This window comes from Sciurus carolinensis, chromosome 15 (genome assembly GCF_902686445.1).
Source record: "Sciurus carolinensis chromosome 15, mSciCar1.2, whole genome shotgun sequence".
Classification (NCBI taxonomy): Eukaryota; Metazoa; Chordata; class Mammalia; order Rodentia; family Sciuridae; genus Sciurus; species Sciurus carolinensis.
Window position 1 is genome coordinate 53,039,571 of NC_062227.1, and position 22,883 is coordinate 53,062,453.

A 22,883-nucleotide genomic window follows, 5' to 3' on the forward strand; every position below is an offset into this window, starting at 1 on the left:
GGAACACAAACACTGTGTTCTGGAATAACACTTTTCCATCTTTGTTTTGTCTCATTTTTGACACAGCCCAGTCAGGTTAGCTCTGTCATTCCCCACGCCCCACCCCCTTTTTGAAGTAGACGTGGAATCCCAGGTCCTTCAGATAGTCAGTGGTACAGCTGGAATTTGAGCTTGAGTCCCTGTGATTCCTGAATTTGAATAATCTTACCGGATCCTCTGCTGCATCGTGGGTGCTGGGGTAGACTGTGCCCAGACACTGCTTTAAGAGCTTTACATGGATTATTTGAATCACCTATTGGCTTTATGAGGTAAATGTATTATGTTCTCTGTTTTACAGAAAAAGGGACTGCAGCACAGAGAGGTTAATCAATTTAGTTAAGGTGACATAGCTAGTAAGATTTGGAATCAGTTAAGATTTGAACCCAGTCACACGTTGCCTCAAGAATCTGGGCTCCTAACTGCTGACCACTTTTCACCGTCTCTCAGAAGAAAGATAGAAGACAATCCAGAAGAGACAGATGCCAAGGAATAGGAGACCTCCTGGAGAAGCTGGGGAGCATTAGCCAAGCTTGGGACCATAATCCTTGCAAAGCCCTTAAAGATTCCAAGAGCAGTAACACGCGTTGACATCAGGGCCCGCAGGTCAGCTGCAGAATGGGGGCAGGGACATGAACTTGTTCCTGCAGCACCTCAGGGAGAGACAGGAAAGAGTCCAAGCCTCTACCCCCACCAGGGAGGTTGGCTCCTCCTCCTCACTCTGCCAGTGGCTTCTGCAAGTCTGTCATCTTCTAGATGAGATTCGTGCTAAATGGATGTTGCTCCAAATGCTCGCTGTTTCCAGTGTTCACAGGAAGCTTTACAAGCTGGAATCCTAGGTGACTGCAGCATCTTCTTGACATTTTAGACTCAATTTATAATCAACTGTTATTTCAGCTCTAATAGCAAAAAGCACCAGTTCTGTCTTAAAAAGTATTGATAAACAGGAATAAGGAAATATGAGTTAAAGAGGAAAAAGGCACTTTCCTTATCTCCAGTGTTTATTTTATTTTATTTTTTTGTTTGTTTGTTTTAACACACAAAGGTGACTTATGATCTTTGGGCCTTGCCTGTAAGCCCTCCCTGCTCTTGACTGCCCTGCTGGTCTCCACTCGGTCTCCCTGCAGCCCCACTGAACAAGATGCACAATCGAGCCCCCTCAGTTGCAGTGTTGATGAGACTTGACCGAAGGAGGAACTCCAGAACTACTTGTCAAAACACAGGAGTCCAGGCCTCGGGCCCAGCACCATGACCCCTGGCTTGCCGAGGAGAGGCCTTTTGATCTGTGTTTCACAGAGGCCACCAGTGGGGCTCAACACGGGCAAGTTGGGGAAATGTCCTTTGAATTTTTCAGCTTGGTGAGTCGCCTGCTCCCCACAGTCACTCAGTCTCCTCAGGCGGCTTCCTGGTCCCTTGCTCTGCTGCCTCTGCCGCTGAATGTGCTGACGGATTTCATGCACAGGACGTTCAGACCCGAATGCTCTACTTTTGCCATCTAACGCTTTGCTGCCAATTCCCAAAGAAGAGGCCAGAACATGTCATTTCCTCCTTCTGTGACAGTAGTGGAGCGAAGAACAAAGCCGCAGGAGGAATCGCGCGCGAGCACAGTTTTAAAACCTGAATGACCCTGGCTACCTGCTCACTGTTAGGCTCTGCCTGCAGGCTCTGCTCAGTGCCTTCACCGCAGGATGTGTCTGAGGCCAGGACCCTGCTGATTTCTACTCGGTTCCCCAGGGAGCCCAGCCTGGGGCTCCAGGATGAGCTGGTAGTAAAGGACACTCGGGCAGTGGGGGCAAAGCCTGCTGTCAGAAAGGACAAAGCCGAGTGGACAGTAGCCGTGCTGTGGGTAGAATTCTGGAGCAACAGCTCCACGGCACCTGCATAGAACAGTAGGGAGGCCTCTGCGCCCTTCTGGAGGGACACAGTGACACATGACAACTGCACTTCATGAGCCCCTCCAGCCTGCCCCGTGGCTGCCCTGAAAGTGATGCTCTGCAGCTCTGCATTCATTTTTCTTTCTGTGAATTTTATGAAGTCTGCGTCCAGCTCTTCTGCTATAAAGCTGGTTTTTTATATGTAGCTCATATAATTGAGAGTCCAGTTTGTATTTATTTATTTATTTATTTTCTGCCTAACACTAGCACATCTCCAGGCCCATGGGATGAGCTCTTTTAAGCCTGCTAAAATCAGCCTGGGTAGGGAGTACAGGGAGCTCCCTTCCAGGGTACCTCTGCTCTTGGGTGCTGTGACCTGATCCTCTTCTTGCCAGAACTTTCTAAGGGTAGAGAGACTAGTTCAAGATAGGAAAGCACAATCTAATAGACTAACCAACATACTTCATGCAGAAGAGAGTTCTCTGCAACTGCAAGTTGACAGGTGGCCTCCAAAGAGGTTATGGATAAAGGTCTTGAGCTCAAGAGTCTGCAGCCAAGAGGACTCCAAAATGGGTGACTACAAGAAACCACCTTACAAGTTGAAATGAGGTTCCCCCTGGTTAATCTCTCTATCCTTTTCTCATGTCTGCTGGATGTTGTTGTTGTTGTTGCTTCAGAAAAGCAGTTTATTGAAAGATACAAAAATATAATAGCTATGTGTGTGTAATGCCTACTGTGGGCCAGGCACTATCAAATGCTTGACACTTTCCAACTTCTGGTCTCTCAGCAACCCTGTTAAGAAAGGCACCATTGTCAGATTCTAGATGAGGAAGCTAAGAACCAAGAGGCCAAGCAGCCAAGTGGCCTGTCCAGTATGTGCTGTAGCTGAGGCTCAGATCAGGCACAGAGTCCAAGCCTCCACACTGCTGCCTCTGCATTGTGTCATGGGTCTCAGAAACAGTGACTCTAGTCAAGGCTGAAAGTTGTGGTCCTTGGGCAGCATCATACTCTCAGCCCCCACCCAGACTTCCAAAATCAGACTCTATATTTTAACAGGGTCCCCAGGTGAACTTTATGCAATTTAAATTTGAGAAGTGCTGGGTTCCAGTTCTCACTCTGCTCTTTGGTCTGGTTCTCTGATCTGTGTTCCCGGCTTCCTCTCTTCCTCTTTCCAAATGGGCAGAGAGAAGAGCAAGGTGGGGAGGGAGAACAGGACAGTGAACAGGCTGTCAAGAGCTCTCCTTTGTTACTAGTGCACGCACACTATTCCTGTCAACCCAAATATTTTAATCAGTCCTAAGAAAAGTCCTGATTTGTGCTGACAGGAAAAGGGACCAGGGCTGTGTGGAAGCGGGCAGTGGGTGGGTGAGGGAGTGAGACAACAGACCCTGGTCAGGACTATACCAGCTCCTGGGTGCCCTGATTCCTTTCTGCTGCTTTCCCCCCACTGTCCCGCCCCTACCCCTAGGGGCTTCGCTGCTCTGTGGAGGATAACAAAGGGTAGCTCCCCCACCAGGCACGTCCTGATATGTCCCTGAATGTGACAGTCCCTCCAGTCACTGCCGATGTTATTAATTTTTAAAACAAACTTCCTGATTGAGGTTCTGGCTGCCTCTAAATTGTCTCTACAAGGAGACTGTGTACTAATTAACCCATAGAAACAATCAATGATGTACCTTTTTCAAGTTTCAGGGTGATTAGAATATGAAAATGAAGAGCACAATGGTGCAGATGTTTTAAAATCACAGCAGACAGCAATTAGTGACACGGGAACCAGCTGCTTATCTCTCCAGATAAAGCCTCTTAATAGGGAATTACACTGGAGGAGTCATTACCCAGATGGATCGCACATGATTTACAGAGGAGGCGGGGCAGCGGGAACTGATTTGTGAGCCAGGTTCCTGTCAAGCTTCCTTGCTTACCTCAGAGGAAGGTGAGCTGGTGGCTGGGGTGGAGGCAGGCTTCACCTTGCTACCTGTTGGCCCGGGTCAGGTGCCACCCAGGGTGGGGAAAGGCAAGAGCAGTGGCAGAAGCCATAAGCACCTGTCTCCTAGGTTCGGGCTCTGTCATTTGGGATCAACTCAGTCCACTGTCCCTGTGCCTTGGGAGGAATGGAGACAGAGGGAAGAGGAAACAATGAGTTACTGGCCACAATAGGTATCCTTCACTGGAAAGAAAAAGTTCCTTCTGCCTCCTGAGTGACTTTGGGGGGTTTGTGTTCAGTATAGCGAGTTCATAGAATTCATTTTTTGATGTATTTTCTCATCTTTGATAAAATCTACATATGTTGACTCTGTGGATGTTAAGGATACAGTTCTAAGAGTTTTGACAAATACACACAGCTGTGTAACTCATATTCCTATCAAGATCAGAGTATGTCCAAAACCCCCAGAAACTTTTCTCATGACCCTTCTAGCCCCTTCCCTATCCCCCCCACCCCACCCTCTAGGCAACCACTGTTCTAACTTCTGTCATAATATATTTGCCTTTTCTATAACTTTATATAAGGGAAATTGTACAGTGCATACCTCTTTTCTCAGCATAATTGTGTGTGTGTGTGTGTGTGTGTGTGTTGGAATGTGTCTACACTCGGTTCCTTTTGTTGATCAGTCTGTCTAGTCTGTTGATTGACACCTGAGTTGTTTCCAGGTGGTAACAGCTCTCAATAATATGCTCTGAAGTTGTTATAGAAGTCTATGTATGGATGCATATTTTTACCTCTCTTCAGTGAATGCATAGGAGTGGGATTGCTGGGGCATAGGGTATATCGGATTTTAAAAGACATGGCCATAACATTTCCCAAAGTCACTTTTACCATCATGTACTCCTTCCTTGAGCACTGCATGATACATCACTTACCCCATATCTTCCTTGTTTCAGTCTGTTTTCAGTTAGCCATCCCAGTGTGCAATTATAGCTCAGTGTGGTTTTAATTGACATTTCTCTGATGACAAATAGCACTGAGGACATTAACATGAATCCATTGATCATCCCTCCTCACTGTATGGCCCAGCATATATTTGCAAGAATATTTTGCAGTTGTTGGATAAGGTGAAGTTAGCCGATGCGGATTAGATCTTCTGTGTATTTCTTTTTCCTGATTTTTTTTTTCTTTGTCAATTTATTCTAGCAATTTCTGCAGGAGGAATGTTAACATATCATTATTTGGGAGATATCTATTTCTTCCTTTAACTCTTTCCATGTATCTGAAGTTCTGTTACAAGGCATAAACAAATTTAGGATTATTGTCTCTTCTTGATGAATTGGCTCTCACTGTGAAATGTCCCTCATTAACTCTGGTACAGCTTTTTATTCTGAAGTTTCTTTTGCCTTCTATCACTCACTCCAGCATTCTTCTATTCACTATTCTTGTGGCATGTGTTACTCCATCATGCTGATGCTAAGTGGGATGATGTATCTTGCTTCATCCTTTTATTTCAAAATTATCTGGGTCTTTATATTTCAAATGTATTGCTTATCAGCAGCGAGTAGTTGGGTTTTCACACAGTTGACAGTGTGTTTTTAAAAACTGTTTAATGCACTTAAAGTTTAATTATTGATATTGTTGCATTTAATATATCATACAGCTTGTTTTCTGCCTGTCCCATCTTTCATCATCATTGTTCTCCTTTTTGCCCTTTTATGGATTAAATTTTTTTTACAGTATTCTATGTGTTTTCTAATGGCATTTTAGGCAGAACATCTACTTTGTACAATTTTATACTTCTCTACGGAAGGCAGTGTATACTACCATTGTACCCTTTTATTCATTATCTTATTGTTACTGTACATTTTATTCCCACAAATATCATGAGCTCTCAGATACATTGTTATTCTGCTTTAAGCAATCAGTTGCCTTTTTAAAAGATCTTAAATAGAAAAATTAAATGTGGCACATATACTCATGTATTTACCATTTCTATCACTTTTCATTCATGCATGTAGATAAGTAACATCTTAGTTCCCATCTGTTATAATTTCCCTTTAGTCTAAAGAACTTCCTTTTATATTTCTTATAATTCAGGTCTTCCATTAATGAAAATATCTTTATTGTGCTATCAATTTTAAGAACATTTTCACTGGATAGAGAAATTTGAAATTTTATTTCAGTACTTCAACAATGTTGTTTCATTGTCTTCTGGTTTGCATTATTGATGAAAAATCAGACTTTTTTTTTTCTTTACTCTGTTATAATGTATCTTATTTATCAGGCTGCCTTTAAAATGTTCTCCTTATCTGTAATTTTCATCAGTTTGTTTACAGAATGCTTAGATGTGAGTTTGTTTGTGTTTATTCTCCTTGGAAGTGTTGAACTTCTTAACTATGTGAATTTGCATGCATTATTCTGTCTCTCTTCCACATCTGGGATTCTAAGGACACGTATGTTAGGCCTCTCAGTATTGTTCCATTTCTCAATGAAGAGCTGCTTATGATTCCCCCTCTGTCTTTCAGTTTAGATAGTGTCTACTGTCTCCTCTCATGTTCACTGAACTCCTCTTTTGCAGTATGCTGAATACTGTTATGCTACTCCAGGGAGGTTGGTTGGTTGGTTGGTTTTCATTTTAGGTGCTGTACTTTTCAGATTAAGAATTTCCATTTGGTTATTTGCCAAAATAACCAAATTTCCATTTGGTGTACTTGCCATCTCTATGCTGAAATTTTTTATACATTTATCTTTTCTTTTAAATACTTGGAGATTTTCATAATGTTGTTTTGAGGACCTTAGATCTGTTTCTGCTCTAGTTGTGGGTTGCTTTTGTCTGCCTTTGATTGTCTATTAAAAAAAAAAAAGTGTCCTGGATATTGTGTGGATGCTACATCTAGAGAGTCTGGAGTTTGTAGTTTTCCTTTGAAGAGTTTTGACTTTTATTCTGATAGCTTAGTGGCAGATTATTGAGGCATCACTGTTTTTCTTTTCTTCTTTCTTTCTTTCTTTCTTTCTTTCTTTTTTAATTTTTTTTTTTTTTTTTTTTTTTTTTTTTTTTTTTTAGAATTTGTTATGGAGGGACTACAGTAATCCTACTTAGAAGAAGTACCATTCCTGAAATTTCAATGAAAAATCGGAGATACTCATTAAAGTCTCCCTGTTTGCTGGTCAGATCTAAGATTGCCCCATACTTTGTGACCTCAAGACTCCACATTCAGAGTGTAGCCCCCTAGTAGCTGGTCTCTGTCACGCTTGTGGACCTTGCCTGCAAGTGCAGATTAAACCTGTCCAGAGACCTAAGGCAACTCCTCTAAAGATTTTGAGCATTCCTCTCCACCCAGCTCCCTCCTCAGGTACCTTTTTCCCATTTCAGTCCTATCTTGAGCCTCAAACTCTAATCTCTGCTTCATCTCCCCCACAGCCCTGGACTCCACTTACCTGTCCCCTGACTTAGAAAGTGCTCCTGAGCAGAAGACTAGGGATATTCTGAAGCTTCATGAGTTTCCCTTCTCTAGAAGCACAGCCGAGTTTGTCTGTGACCCACTGCCTGAAAAGAATGGTTTCGTATACTTTGTTCAGTGTTCTTTGTCTTCATGGGACAGTTATGTCCAACACCTATTATTTCATCATAATTTATCACTGAAATAAGTCAGTGATAATTTGTAATTATAAAAAATTACCAAATACTCAAAGAGGCATATGGATGGGTCAAGATTTGAAATAAAAGCAGTGTTCCAATATCATTCACAGGCCCTAAATAGCAAGTAAGAATGGATCCTATGGAGGTCACATCCAAGTGACTTCCCAGGGCAATCCATGCGAAGGATATGAGGACAAGTTCAGCTTATGAAAATAATAGGAAATTCCATGTCCACAAAGAATTCGGTGACTCCTCTGTGTCTCATGGAATTAGAGATACGGTACACTTCAGATAGGGAACTTAATTATTCTTCTATACCTACCACTAGGAAATGCAGGAATGAATTGGCCAGAAGAGAGATGCTTTGGCTCAAGTTCAGTGGAAGATGGCCTGTATATTCCTCCTAGTCATGAGACTGGCAATTAAATCTTTTTTTCTTAAAGTGACAGAACCATCTCTCTTTCTTTCCTGAATGGAATCCTTTGCCAGACTGCCCTTTTCATTTGGGGGCTTGAGGTTTATAGGAAGGTCTAAAACATCTCTCTTGTCTGGTCTGTTGGCTACAGTTTAGAAATCTGCAAAATCCAAGGACCTTGTAAAACACATTTGTTTTACACCTGGAACATCTCCTGATAGCATTAGAGTTTCCATCTTTCCTAACTCAAATCCTATCTTTGATATAATCTGGAAGCTTTCCACATTGTCTGCTCATTGAGATGAGCAGCTCTCACTGGAGCTTCAAAAAGAGTGGCCCCCATCCACACTCCACCTCCAGAATGCTGGTGGAATTGTTCTGGGTAGCTCTCAGGTATGTTGGGTTTTTTTGAAAGCTTCCTGGATGATTCATATATACAGTCAGAGTTGGGAACCTTCAAGCTGTTCAGACACTGTGTACTTATATTCCTTGTCTCCCATAGTCACCTCTTGCTGAGGTTTAAGCACCTGCTTCTGGCCCCCGAGATGGAAAGCTAATACTCCCTAGATCTCTGGGGATTGGTCTCAGTGAGTAGAGAAACAGAAATCTCAAGGTGGGAGGTCATGAACACTGGCATGTCTGGTCCTCCCTTACTGGGAGGACTATACTCTCATCCAACCATATCATTGGCTCTTCTGTTCTCTGTTTTGCAGTATCCTTGGGACACCTACAAAGGGTTAGTTTCCTACTATGTAAATTCAAAGAGTTTATGGAGCCAAAGAGGTAATTAATGTCATCAAGTTGCATATCCTAACAGGGCTATTGTAGTGGTTTGCTCTGCACATTTACCACCAAAATGTGCTGTGAAGGTCATCACAACCACAGAAGAGCCCCACCCCAGAGCAATTATGGTGCTAAAACATTAGATCAATGTATTTAAACTTGGTTGTACATCAGAATTCTCTGGGGAGCATGTTAAAACACACATTCTTTATTCCCACCCAGAGAGATTTTGAATTAGTGGATCAGCTGTGGGGTCCAGGAATCTGCCTTCTTAACCAACTCCTTAAGTGATTCTGATACAGTGATCCAAGACCACATCTGGAGAAGCACCAAGTGCCAAATTAAGAGATGAAACTTCTTTCATTGTCTCATATCCAACTCATGTAAACTAAAATATCTCACAGACAGTAAGTTTAAATTATTGTCATCAGCAGAAAGAATCATGGACATAGTCAGCCCAACAGAGTAATTTATCCCCCACGAATTCATGCCTGATTTTTTTTGATGCATGATCAAAAAAGTGCATATTCAAATTTCCATTTTTCATATTCAAATCACCATCTTTGCTCCTTGGGACAAACTTTGTTTTAGGTAAAACAAAGATAAGACTGAGTTGATCATTTTATTTCCAGTTTTAGGGATTTTTCTAAGTTTTTGCTCAGTTACCTACTACTTGCTTTAAAAATTACATAAAAAATAAAGTGCTTTTTAAAAAAAGAAGCCCAACTTGTACAGAATTAAAATAATATGTGGGATTTATATAAAAGATGTGGAGTAGGGAATAGTTATGTATTTTACAAAGAATTCTTTTCATTACGAAAGATCTTGATTCCCGGAAGACATCCTCTAAGATTAAATGTTTCCAAAGCTTTACTGACAGACATTTGGCCTAGGTTCCATGTGCATGGCAAAGACTTTCTCAAAAGCAAGCCACACCTTCAAAGTACCTGAGTTCCACATGCATCCAACACTGGGGGTGCAGGGGAGGGGGATGCAGCAAGTATATATACTGAACTTGTTTGAAATTAAGTTTGTCACAGTCAGGTGCAGTGGCATATGCCTGTAGTCCCAACGGCTCAGGAGGCTGAGGCAGGAGGATCACCAGTTCAAAGCCAGCCTCAGCAAAAGTGAGGTGCTAAGCAACTCAGTGAGATGCTGTCTCTAAATAAAATACAATATAGGGCTGGGGACGTGCCTCAGTGATTGAGTGCCCCTGAGTTCAATCCCCAGTACCCCCACCAAAAAGAAAAAAAAAAAAAAAGTTTGTCACAAAACTTTTATACCCAGTGGACTATCATTGATTTTTCCTTCTTTTGTTACTTTAGGAAACAGCCCTGCTGAGGGCTGAGGGTCCTATAAAAGCCTTTAAAGATTCAGGTCTTAGAAAACAAATGAAAAGATGACCTGCACTGTGTAGGTTAATAAAGATCCAAGTCAAAGACCCCAACAAGCACTCCCACTCCCAGAGCTCTGGAGAGGGCTGGGAGGAGGGGAGCCAGTGTCCCCTTTCTAGCAACTCGACTCATTTTGTCATCTCTGTCGGGATGGAGTAAGTGCTCAGTTCCCTGGGAAGGACATATTGGAACTGACAGCCTCACTATTGTGTATATTATATGTCATGACTGACAGGTGAAGAATTAGGATTTCATGAAATGCAATGGATACAGCCATCCGCCAGAACTGGAGGAGGCCTTGTTCTTGGCCTCTTGGAAAGCGCTCCTTCTTGGTCCCCCTCTGCCCCTTCTCTGCAACCCCTCAGAGCCAGGGTTTAAAGAGCCATTTCCCCCCATTACTCCTGATCCTTTGTTGTGCTTCCCTTTGATTGCTGAGCTCTCCCAGCAGGGCAAATTGCAGCTGAAATGGGAGGAACAATGAATCCAGCAGTGGTCCAGGGCAGCACTGGGACCAGCAAGCTTAACCGCATTACTCTCAGCTGGCCTGCCCTGGGTGTAAGTGAGAGGGCCCTACCTTTCAACTGCCTGGGTGAAATCCACCCTCCTGGCAGTCACACGACCTTCCCCCAAAGCAGAGTTAATTGGAAAGTGAAACAATTGACAGGAGATAGGGAGAAGTAACAGTGAGAATGGCTTTGAAGGGGAGCTCCTTCCAGACGCCTTTGGTCCTTAAGTATTTGGACAGGATTTTGTTGTTCAACACCAAAAGCATCCTAGTGCTCCAATTTCATTGATCTATCAAATGGAAGATCAGTGGTGTATTGTGTTTTGTGTGCAACTATATATTTTACCCTTGGAATAGACACCCCATCTATTCTTTTATTTATTTATTAATTCAACAAACATTCTCTGAGTACTTGGCTTTATAATAGTTCCTGGGAATCAAAAGATAAATAAGACAGTCTCCGACAGTTCTTAAAGTCTAGGAGAGGGAGAGGGAGAAGTACACAAATAAAAACCACATGGAATTATAAGGACTGTGGTGGATGTCTTCATGGGAGTGCAGAAAATATGGTCTAAGAAACTAGATTGGAAGTGATGACTGTATGTTGTAGACAATACGTTGCAATATGTAGGTCACTAATCTCACTGTTGACAAGTGAAATACTTATAATAAAATGTACATTCCTTCATTCATTCAATAAATGTTTATTGAGCACCTACTGGGTGCCAGGGCCTGTGTTTCCTACCCCAGTGATGATGGTACAAGTTGGAAAAGGAGGCAGCCATTTAATTCAATTAGCACACAATCATGCATAAAATTAAAGCTATGGTGAGCACAACAAAGACAAAATACTTGGCTTCAGAAAGACTTATAGCAAGGTATTTTTGTAAGGTAAAGGACTTCCTGGGGATTGAGCTGAGACCAGAGCATGAAGGGAATATGAAATGGGAACTTGCCAGGTGCCATGAACCAGAAGATGGTACAACAGGGAAAAAGCAGTGGGAGTCAGGGACCGAGATTCCAGTTCTGGCTTCATCAAAAGCCCCTCTGTGGACTTCAGTGTCCAGAACTAGAGAAACAGAGGGGCCAGAGCTGGAGGAAAGGGGGTCACCACAAGTACTGTTTTGCCCAGCTGCAAAACAATACACCTTTTGTTTCACTGTAATTTTTAATCCTCTCCCTCCTAACCCTCAAAAATGCCTCAGTATGAGTGATACCTCATCATCCTAAGGAGCAGGAAATGCCTTCTTGCAGCCCTCCTCCAGGCCTGTGAGCCAGGAAGTGAGCATACAGTGCCAGCTAAAGCTCATTGCATGAAGGGTAATTTAGCAAAACCCTGATTCTTAAAAGATAAGGAAGTAACATTTAATATTTTATGCTGTAAATAAGGTTTCGATATTTTTCCAGAAATTGGAATAGCAACCTATGCCCACAGCAGTGATGCACAGTAAACACTCAAGTGGCAGGATTAATCCTCTATATTTTAATGATGGTGGTGTTGCTCTTCATCCCAAATCTCACTGCCACTGAGGCCCTGTGGGGGCTCCAGAGAGGAACGGTGGGGCTCCAGGATGAAGATGCCAGGCCAGGATTACCCACAGCTTAGGTCTGAGTGCCAGGGACAATGGGGCAAACTGCAAGGGACTCAATTATTCTCTCTTTAAAGATGCACCAGCAAGATGCACAGTGGCTCACGCCTGTAATCCCAGCAACTGGGCAAGCTGAAGCAGGAGGATCTCAAGTTCAAAGCCAACCTCAGCAAAAGCAAGGTGCTAAGCAACTCAGTGAGACCCTGTCTCTAAATAAAATACAAAATAGGGCTGGGGATGTGGCTCAGTGGTCGAGTGTCCCTGAGTTCAATCCTTGGTACCAAAAAAAACAACAACAAAAAAAAACTATGAGGGACACAAAGAACCTATCTATACTAAAAGTAACTTTAATATCTCAAAATAATATGTTCACTTTCCATTGCCTTTGTGATTTTATACATGCTGATCATCTGTGCCTGAAGTACCAAGTCCTGCCATTCAGATCTGAGGAGTCAGTCCCAAGGGGAATGCTAGAGACATTCAGTCAACTTTGGTGTAGGGAAAACACAGCTGCCAACATTCAAAGGAGTGATCTTGAATGACAATGATTATTTTCCTGGTATATTTTTCCAGGAAACTCAAGGTAACTTATGAGACTTTCCAAGAGTTTCTGCAAAGAAAAACAAATGCCTAATAGATGCTTGTGGATCCCTTAGCCTGTTAACTCCCAATCACAGCAATGTGCCTAGAGTCCACAAAGATTTGAAGACTCAGGACAATTCTTTCATGTTTCTTTTCTTCTTCCCTTTATTCTCCAGAACTTGACCCTTACTTAGTTGCTGGTGTTCTTTTTACTTCTTGTAGTGGTGGTTCCTTATGAGCTGAAATGAACCAGGAAGGAGGAAGCTGGGGAAAGATGTGCATGGGATGGGAAGCAGGAGCGGGACTAAGAGGCAGCCAGCGTTAGTCAAAAGAACATTGGAAGCGAGGAAAATTCAGACTCTTGCCTGGCTCTGCCACAGTGGGAAGGACTAATTTCAGTTTCCTCGATGTGAAATACAGTACAGAGACTCCCTCCTCTCTCTAACTTGATCTTATTCTCAGATTGCATTAAGCCAAGGTAGCTTCTTGTTATTTACAGAGAAAAGATAACAAATGAAGCATTCTTATTAATGTTCGAAAACAGTGCAATATTATATCTTCACCACTATAATTGAGAAAACCTCTATAAGGCATTCTGGAATTAAAGGTGGCTGTTAACATAGTCATTTGTTTCCAATTTTTAAATACTTAAGCCTTTTGACATTATTATTATTATTTTGAAAGGGATATGAGGAATTGAACAGAGGGGTATTCAACCACTGAGTCACATCCCCAGTCCTACTTATGATTTTATTTTGAGACAAGGTCTCTCTAAGTTGCTTAGGGCCTCACTAAGTTTCTGAGCCTGGCCTTGAACTTGCGATCTTTCTGCCTCAACCTACCAAGTAGCTAGGGTCATAGGCATGTGCCACCACCTCTGACCTGACATTAACTTTTAAGTAGCCCTAACATGCTCATCTTTGTTTCTCTCTCTCTCTCCCTCTCCAATTTGCCCACCCTCAGGCTTATGAGAGGCCCCAGAAGCACTCCAGTCTCCATTATGACCCAGGCCTCCCGCAGGACTTCACCGGTGACACCTTAAAACCAAAGCACCAGCAAAAAAGCAGCAGCCAGAACCACATGGACTGGTCCACCAACTCTGACAGCGGACCCACCACTCAGAATTGCTTCATCAGTCCAGAGTCTGGCAGAGAAACTACAAGCACCAGCAAGATCTCAGCTCTTGAACCCGTGGCTTCCTTTGCAAAGGCCCAGGGTAAGAAAGGCAGCGCAGGGAGCACATGGAGTCAGTTGTCCAACAACAGCAAAGATCTGCTCTTGGGAGGTGTGGTTCCATCTCCAAGCAACCACAGCTCGCCAGTCCCTCCTAGCAGCTCTGCCGAGTGCACTGGGCTCCAGTCTTTGGGAGATCAAGATGGAGGTGGTACGAAGGAGCCCCCAGAACCACCTACTATAGGCAGCAAGAAAAAGTCCAGTAAAAAAGATGTGATAAGTCAAACCATACCAAACCCAGACCTGGATTGGGTCAAGAGTGCCCAGAAAGTATTTGAGAACACAGAAGGGAAGAGGGAGGGCTACTCTGCAGATAATGGCCAAGAAGCATCACCAGCCAGGCAAAATGTGGGCTCCATCGGTAATCCTGAAAATGACCCCAGTCATGTCCGGATTACTATCCCTATCAAGGCACCCTCTCTAGATCCAAGCAACCATAAGAGGAAAAAGAGACAGTCCATTAAGGCAGTGGTAGAAAAGATCATCCCAGAGAAAACACTGGCCTCTGGAATTGCTATGAGTAGTGAAGTGGTTAGCAGGATTCTTTCCAACTCAGAGGGAAATAAGAAAGACCCTCGTGTCCCAAAGTTGAGTAAACTGATAGAGAATGAGCCCCCTTCAGTTGGCCTTGAAACTGGTGGAAATACTGAGAAAATTGTCCCAGGAGGAATGTCTAAGCAGCGGAAACCACCCATGATCATGGCGCCCCCAGCATGCACCGATCACTCGCCATCAAGAAAGCTGCCAGAAATCCAGCATCCAAAATTCGCTGCAAAACGGAGGTGGACCTGCAGCAAGCCAAAACCCACCAGCATGCTGCGAGAGGCAGTCATGGCCACCTCTGATAAGTTGATGGTGGAACCCCCCTCTGCTTATCCCATCACCCCGTCCAGCCCTCTGTACACCAACACGGACAGTCTGACTGTGATCACTCCAGTCAAAAAGAAGCGGGGACGACCAAAGAAGCAGCCTTTGCTCACGGTGGAGACGATTCACGAGGGCACTTCCACCAGCCCAGTCAGTCCCATCAGCAGAGAATTTCCTGGCACCAAGAAAAGAAAGAGAAGACGCAACCTAGCTAAGTTGGCCCAGCTAGTACCGGGAGAGGACAAACCCATGAGTGAGATGAAGTTTCACAAAAAGGTTGGAAAGCTCGGTGTGTTGGATAAGAAGACCATCAAAACTATCAATAAGATGAAGACGCTCAAGAGGAAGAACATCTTGAACCAGATCTTGTCCTGTTCTAGCAGCATTGCTCTGAAGGCCAAAGCTCCCCCGGAGACCAGCCCGGGGGCAGCAGCGATCGAAAGCAAACTGGGCAAGCAGATTAATGTCAGTAAGAGGGGAACCATCTACATCGGCAAGAAGAGGGGCAGAAAGCCAAGAACAGAGCTGCCGCCCCCATCCGAAGAACCCAAAACAGCCATCAAGCACCCCAGGCCTGTTTCTAGCCAGCCGGATGTTCCAGCCGTGCCTTCCAACTTTCAGTCACTTGTGGCATCTTCACCAGCAGCTATGCACCCACTTTCAACCCAGTTAGGTGGGTCCAATGGCAACCTGAGCCCCGCCAGCACTGAAACCAGTTTTTCAGAGTTGAAAACTATGCCAAATCTCCAGCCCATCAGTGCTCTTCCAACCAAAACCCAAAAGGGAATACACAGTGGAACCTGGAAGCTGTCCCCACCCAGGCTGATGGCCAACTCCCCTTCGCACCTCTGTGAGATCGGCTCACTCAAGGAAATAACACTGTCCCCTGTGAGTGAGTCCCACAGCGAGGAGACGATCCCAAGCGACAGTGGCATCGGGACGGACAACAACAGCACCTCTGACCAAGCCGAGAAGAGTTCAGAATCTCGACGGAGGTACTCTTTTGATTTCTGCTCCTTGGATAACCCGGAGGCCATTCCGTCCGACACCAGCACAAAGAACCGGCATGGCCACCGGCAGAAGCATCTCATCGTGGACACCTTCCTGGCCCACGAAAGCCTCAAGAAGCCAAAGCACAAGAGGAAACGGAAAAGCCTGCAAAACCGTGATGATCTCCAGTTTCTGGCTGAGCTGGAAGAGCTCATCACCAAATTCCAAGTGTTCAGGATCTCCCACCGGAGTTACACCTTTTACCACGAGAATCCATACCCCAGCATTTTTCGGATTAATTTCGATCACTATTACCCGGTGCCATATATCCAGTATGACCCGTTGCTCTATCTTCGGAGGACTTCAGACTTGAAGTCAAAGAAGAAGCGTGGTAGGCCTGCAAAAACCAATGACACCATGACAAAGGTGCCTTTTTTACAAGGGTTCAGCTACCCTATTCCCAGTGGAAGTTACTATGCACCCTATGGATTGCCTTACACATCAATGCCTATGATGAACCTTGGTTACTACGGTCAGTACCCAGCTCCTCTGTACCTATCGCACACGCTCGGAGCAGCCTCCCCATTCATAAGGCCAACAGTGCCACCACCTCAGTTCCACACAAGCTCCCACGTAAAGATGTCTGGGGCAGCTAAGCATAAAGCAAAGCATGGAGTACACCTGCAGGGACCCGTCGGCATGGGCCTCGGTGACATCCAGCCATCCCTGAACCCTCCCAAGGTGGGCGGCGCCACTCTGTCCAGCGGTCGGCTCCACAAGAGGAAACACAAACACAAGCATAAGCACAAGGAAGACCGGATCCTAGGGACCCACGACAACCTGAGCGGTCTCTTCACAGGCAAAGCCACAGGCTTCTCCAGCCACCTCCTGAGTGAGCGGCTGAGCAGCGCAGACAAAGAGCTCCCGCTGGTGAGTGAGAAGAGCAAGCATAAGGAGAAACAGAAGCACCAGCACAGCGAAGCCGGCCACAAAGCCTCCAAGAACAACTTTGAGGTGGACACCCTGTCTACACTGTCGCTTTCTGATGCCCAGCATTGGACGCAGGCCAAGGACAAAAGCGACTTGAGTGGTGAGCCTGTGGATTCGTGTGCTAAAAGGTACCCTGGCAGCAGCGGGGATGGCAGCAGCACAAGATCAGAGAGCCTGGATGTGTTCAGTGACATGACCCCTTCAAATGACAAGTGGGACAGTGACGTGAGTGGGAGTAAAAGGAGGAGCTTTGAAGGCTTTGGGACATACAGGGAAAAGGACATCCAAGCCTTCAAGATGAACCGCAAGGAGAGAAGTTCCTATGACTCCTCCATGTCTCCAGGTAAGGCCAAGTTTCGCTTCAACCTTGAACTACCTTAGCTGTTAATTGTCGAGCTTGACACTGTGGGCACCATCTTTGGCATGTTGGGTTCACTAGTTTGCAAAAGGTGGGAACTAAATGACAATGAGTGTCCTGGCACAGTTGAGCTTGCTCTGCATTTCATGCATCGTTTGCTTGGTTTTCACTGTCTTTCCTCCACCCTGGAGCCATTGCCTGGGAAGCTGTGAACCGAGGCTACCCTCGCTAGTTGTCTGGGCTACAGACAACCTACTACACTTACGCTTTTCATTAAAGATGCTGGTTTTAGCTTCTTAGGTCCTGATCTGATGGCTAGTTTGGGAGGCTAATTAGATAAAGCCTCCAAAGCTCATAGAAATACCAACAAGATCCCAAGAATTCCAAGGCTAGATGGGAGTGAACATCTCATTTTTGTGGCATACAGTTTCTAGAAGTCACACATCTGAGGTGTGACATCTCCTTCAAAGTCAATACAAGCTGCCCCAGTGCATCCTGAAGTCTGACTGATCAGGCCATATTGCCCTTTTTTGGTCCATGAATATTCACAAAACCCCCCTGAGCACACCCCCAGAGTGATGCCTTGGCTACATTCAGATACTTGCCATTTTCCTGTAATAAAGGAAAGGGGTCTAGCTGAAAGGTGTTTTCTGCCTCCAGTCCCCAACACAAATTTGTCACTGTGTCCCTTAGCATGGACATTGAATTAGGATATTGTTCATTGATCTCAAACTGGAGTTTCATTGCTGCTAGAAAGACCCCACACCCATCAGTTGAAGGCAGGATTTCTTTGCTCACCTCTCCACCAATACAGATCCTTCCCTGCCAGGGAACTTCTTACTTTGGCAAAAGTATTACTGCCTCCCTGTCAATACATCACATAGATGATAATACTCTTACAGAAGAACAGAGAGATGTTTACTAGGAATTCATTGGAAACTTCTTTCCTAGGGGTTGCAGAAGCTAAAAGAATATCTTGCTTTTTGTCCCCAAATAGTGTAAAGCCATCTGGACAAAACCTGGTTTTAAAGGACTGATCATCCATGATTAAGGGTTAGGTATAGTGTCTCACCTCTGTATATGATGTATGCCCCTCACTGTTCTTTCTCTTCCCTGGGGAGTCCATAATTACTGAAGGTGAGAGCAGTCTATTCATGAGGAATGAAAGATATTTTCTAGGCCAGCAGATTTCAGAAAGAAATATGATTATGAGATGGAAACCACTTAAATATTGCCCCAGATTGCTGCTAGCTTGTGAATTTTTGCGGTGGTAGATGTTCTCCTTGGTTAATGAAGAGACCAATTAGCAGTCATGTTTCCTTCGTTTACTGAAGGTGATAAACGGCCCACTCTTCATGCATGCCCAAAGGTGGATCTGGTTCTACCATTTCTCATCCACAGTCATTGCTGAAGGGGCTTGGTTTTGTGCAGATCCCAGTTAAGACCACCTGAGCAGGAGGCAGTAGGTTAAACTTGCACTTGAGAGATACTGTTGATCCCTTTCAGCAAAATGATTCACAAGACCTAAACTAACCAGGGACAGAGAATGTTCTTATTTTTGTATATTCTGGGCATTGTTTAGCTAGAAAATAATGGTGATCATTCATTGCTAAGAATCTTCAGGCAAAAATTTCCAACTTTATAGATCCACAAACAAACCTCAGATGACAAAACCAGCTGTTTTTGCACATTAAGTTTCTCAAGCAGTCTTTCTAGAATTTTCCTGTGACCACACAATTTTGCTGGATGCTGGTTGACTTCACAAAATTCTCCTGATGGGGTTCATCTCATCACTGACAGTATCTCTGAGGGAACCCCTACTCTAGCCATATGGCTCTCCTTGTATTTTCTCGTGACTTATTCAAAATTCTCCCTACATCCTCTCCTACCGTCTCATTTGATCTTCAGCCAGCCACAAGATGGAAAGAAACAGGCACCAGGACAATGTCATGAAAGAAAACTGGATTCAGCCTAAAGAAATGGATAGTAGGCCCAGTTCTGTTCTGAACTCCCTGTGTGGCCTCAGGCATAGTGTTCCATTTTCTTGGGGGTACTCTCTTCCCATCTGTAACTCCAGGGATATGAACAGACCTCTCTGTATTAGTGTATTTTAGTCCTCAAAGCCTTTTCATGGGCCTTTCTTCCTAACCATCTTCCTGTGATCTTAGCATACAGGTACAGGTTCATTATCCCATATCCACAATGTGTGGGGCCAGAAATGTTTTCTATTTGGGGTTTGTTTTGTTTGAAGATGTTTGTCAGTACATAATGAGATATCTTGAGAGTGAGGCCCAAGTCTAAACATGAAAATTATTTCTGTTTTATATACACCTTATACACATAGCCTAATGGTAATTTTATATGGTATTTGTTATAATTTTGCACAGGAAACAAAGGTTATTCATGGAATAGAATTTTCCTTGTATTTTGGAAAATCATATCAGAGTTTTGGATCTTGGAGCAGTTCATAGTCTATATGTTCAGTTTAGGGATGCTCAACTTGTACTTTTATTTCAGTGTTACAGATCAGGACTCAGGTTCAAATAGATCAAGTTACCTTCCCAGGTTCAAAAAGCTATGCATATTGGTTCTAAGCAAGCCCATGACTTTACCCAGTGAGCTAAAGCTCAACCACATGTCATCCAGCTGGTTAAGAACAAGTCTAGAACACAGATCCTGGTCCCCAGCCTAGTGCTCCTCTATGTCATGACTGCAGAATCCCATCCATCTTCTGTAATGTGCCTTAACCAAAGGTGTCCACACAATGATGCTTGCAAAGAGAGGAAGTAAGGAAACAAGGTATTCTTGTATTCATTCTCCAGACAAGAAAGAAAGAATCCTTGTGGCCTAACCTTTTCTAAATACCAGCCTAGAAACATCTCCAGACTGGGCTTTCAACCTCTATGCAGAAATCTAGTTCTCTGAGTTATTTTTACCATGATGTTGTACCCATCTTTGTGTTAAATAGTTTATTTTTCCTCAACATCTTAATGAATCATAATTGTTGGTTGTTTCCATGTCTAAGTTATGTCTGATGGCTCTCCCTGCTCATCTTGTCAACTGTCTTACTGGGACAGACCACATTCCCCACCATTCCTCTGCCTTTTAAGCCTTGGCCTCTTCATTCTTATATCCCAAATGTCCCCCAATTTTTGACATCCAAAAGCATCAGGGGAAAAGGTCATTAGCAGCACTTGGCCCCCAACGTCAGTTTGTCACAACTTTCTGGAGAGCATTCATCTTTTTGGGATACACTCCAGAGTGTGAAGCTGCAGGAAGAGAGGGAAGCAGAAGAGAAGAGGCTGAGATTACTGGAGGCATCATGGGCTTTTCAGAGACTGAGTGGAGGTGTTGGCTCAGCTTGATGATACCGAGGGTCATGACTGGAAATAAGGAGTTTCCACAACTTCTCTCTCTCCACTTTTTCCTTCTCCACTCTGGATTCACTTCCCAAGCATCTGAATGTCCTATTGCATGTGAGCTATTCTTCTCTAAAATAGATGCGGCACAAATATGGATGTCATCCCTAAGCCTCTTGATGGGCATGTTTAGGAGCTGAGTGGAGAGAGAGCTTTGAGTGCTCCCTGAGACCAGAGCTGATGAAAGGCACCATACAGATGTATGTCATTACCATTCTAGGGAGAGAAATTAGAGACTCCATTTAGCATGGCAGCAGTTGCACACTCCATTTCCTCTTCCCTGCTTGGAAAATACTTCATTCTCTGTCCCCTGACCCAGCAGATGACTGCATTGTCTTGTTACAACACACCTAGAGCTTACAAGTTGTGCAGACTCCTGACCATTTTTCCATATTGTACTCCTTCTGCTTCTTTGTTTTAGAAGACAGAGGCTCTTCAGCCTGTTTTCTAAATGCATACCATCTGCTAAATCTCCATTTATAAAAAGACTTGCCTGGGGCCAAAAAAATGGATAAATAATGAGAAGGTACAATCTCATCATTGGAAGAAGCCTTATCAGGCCCATTCACGCCTCTCCATCACGAGGCATTGCTATCTCTCACACATACAGCTGATACCCAGAAAAGCAAACCTGTTCAAAGTTGACAGCTTAGAGTCAGAATGATTCCATGTGCCCTCTAAGCTAAGTTCCCATAGGTGAGGAAGAAGTCTGTAGTATCAGTGATGCTCTTCCTGTTCAGGCTAATTAGAAACAATCTTTGTATACTTTGACCTTATTATGCCAGGTACTGAGACATCACAACTACTGCAGTTCAGGCTCCTATCAGATAATGGGAAAACTGAGACAGTAAATTTGCATGTTGTTACCTCTTAGTTCAATGCCATTGTTAGGCAAGGAAGCCATCCCTGCTTCCCAAATGTCAAGTTCTTGCCTCATGATGAATGGATGCTGAGAAATAATCCTGAGCTCACCTTGCAGATATCAGAATCCTGCCATGTAGGTCGTGGGGCTCCCTTGAGCCTGGCCTGCTCCACCTCTTCTTGAGGCTTCCGTCTTGCCCTTTGCCAACTCCTCTTATCAGCACTGTGGGGCATTTTGGAGGCAGTCTCTGCTGTCACTCTGCAGCAGAAAAAGGATGTCCAAGCCAAAGTAATACAAAAACCTCCTCCAAGCAGCCATCCAGAGCAGGGAATTAGCCACATGGATGAAATGTCATGAAAGCTCTACAAAAGAAGCATGCCAGGGAAGTTTTCTAAAAATGGAATAAAAGGAAGAAGAGTACTCGTGGGAGGAGAAAGTTAAGACCAGAAGAAAAGAGTAATAAATGCAAAGCTCATGAAGTGTAGTCTGTGTAATCGTCATCCAAGATAAAGTCTGCAGGAAGAGATGAAAGATTAATTAAGTAATGGCTGCTGTAGCTCAAGTGGGATTATGGGTACCTGTGCAAGTCTTGTCTCCTGCACTACCCAGGTGAAAAGCCTTTTTTTTTTTTTTCTTTTTTTTTTCTTTTTATGACTCTCAGTATCTCAATTGGGACTGTAGCAGTAAAGGTTCTGACCAGACCTGATAATCTAGGATTCTAAAAGTCTCAAATTTATTACAATGGAATTTAAATCTGAAAACACAAACACACACACACACACACACACACACACACACACACACACTCAGAATAGGCAATTAGGAAGAAAATGCCCAAGTTATTGGCCATATTGACCAAAAAAAAAAAAAAAAAAATGATGTTCAATGAAGTATTAGAAAGAGTCCTATGAACCACATTTTAATCCATGGGACCCACCCCATTGGTCTTTGTCCCCAACCACTTCACAGGCATTCAATCTCACCTTTTGGGAAGATGAGGCTCCTAATGCCTAACTCCCGCCAACAAATTAGCCAACTCCTTGTACACACTGAAACCACAGTCATCATCTCAAACAAATAGGTTAGAGTCTAACATGACCCATGGCATGGAGGCAGACAGAGCCCACTTGCATTCATATTTAGACTCAGAATTGAAGGGCTCAGAATAATGTAGACATACACCTCATTTTGCTGATGAGCATACTGAGGCTTAAGAAGGTCAAGCGACTCATTCAATGTAGCATATCTAATTGGTTAAAGGGCCAAGACTGGGAAACTTAATATCAGGGAGAGGAAAAGAGAATTGGGGAGAGAGAGGGAGAATAAAAGAAAAGAACAGAAAGGTAAATCATGGGAGAGATGTTAAGCTATATGTTTTCTTTTGTTGTGAGCAGTTGTTAAAGGTAAGCATCTCTTTGA

The 22,883-nt window shown here is 43.9% G+C and overlaps 1 protein-coding gene across 3 annotated transcripts in view; it reads left to right on the plus strand.

Annotated features, from left to right (window-relative positions):
* Setbp1 (SET binding protein 1) overlaps positions 1-22,883 on the plus strand; it is a 351,577-nt gene that overhangs the window by 233,397 nt on the left and 95,297 nt on the right. For all 3 annotated transcript variants that reach the window (XM_047526550.1, XM_047526552.1, XM_047526551.1), the window contains exon 4: positions 13,709-17,168. In XM_047526550.1, the coding sequence (XP_047382506.1) occupies positions 13,709-17,168 (3,460 nt within the window). The remainder of the gene's footprint in view (positions 1-13,708; positions 17,169-22,883) is intronic.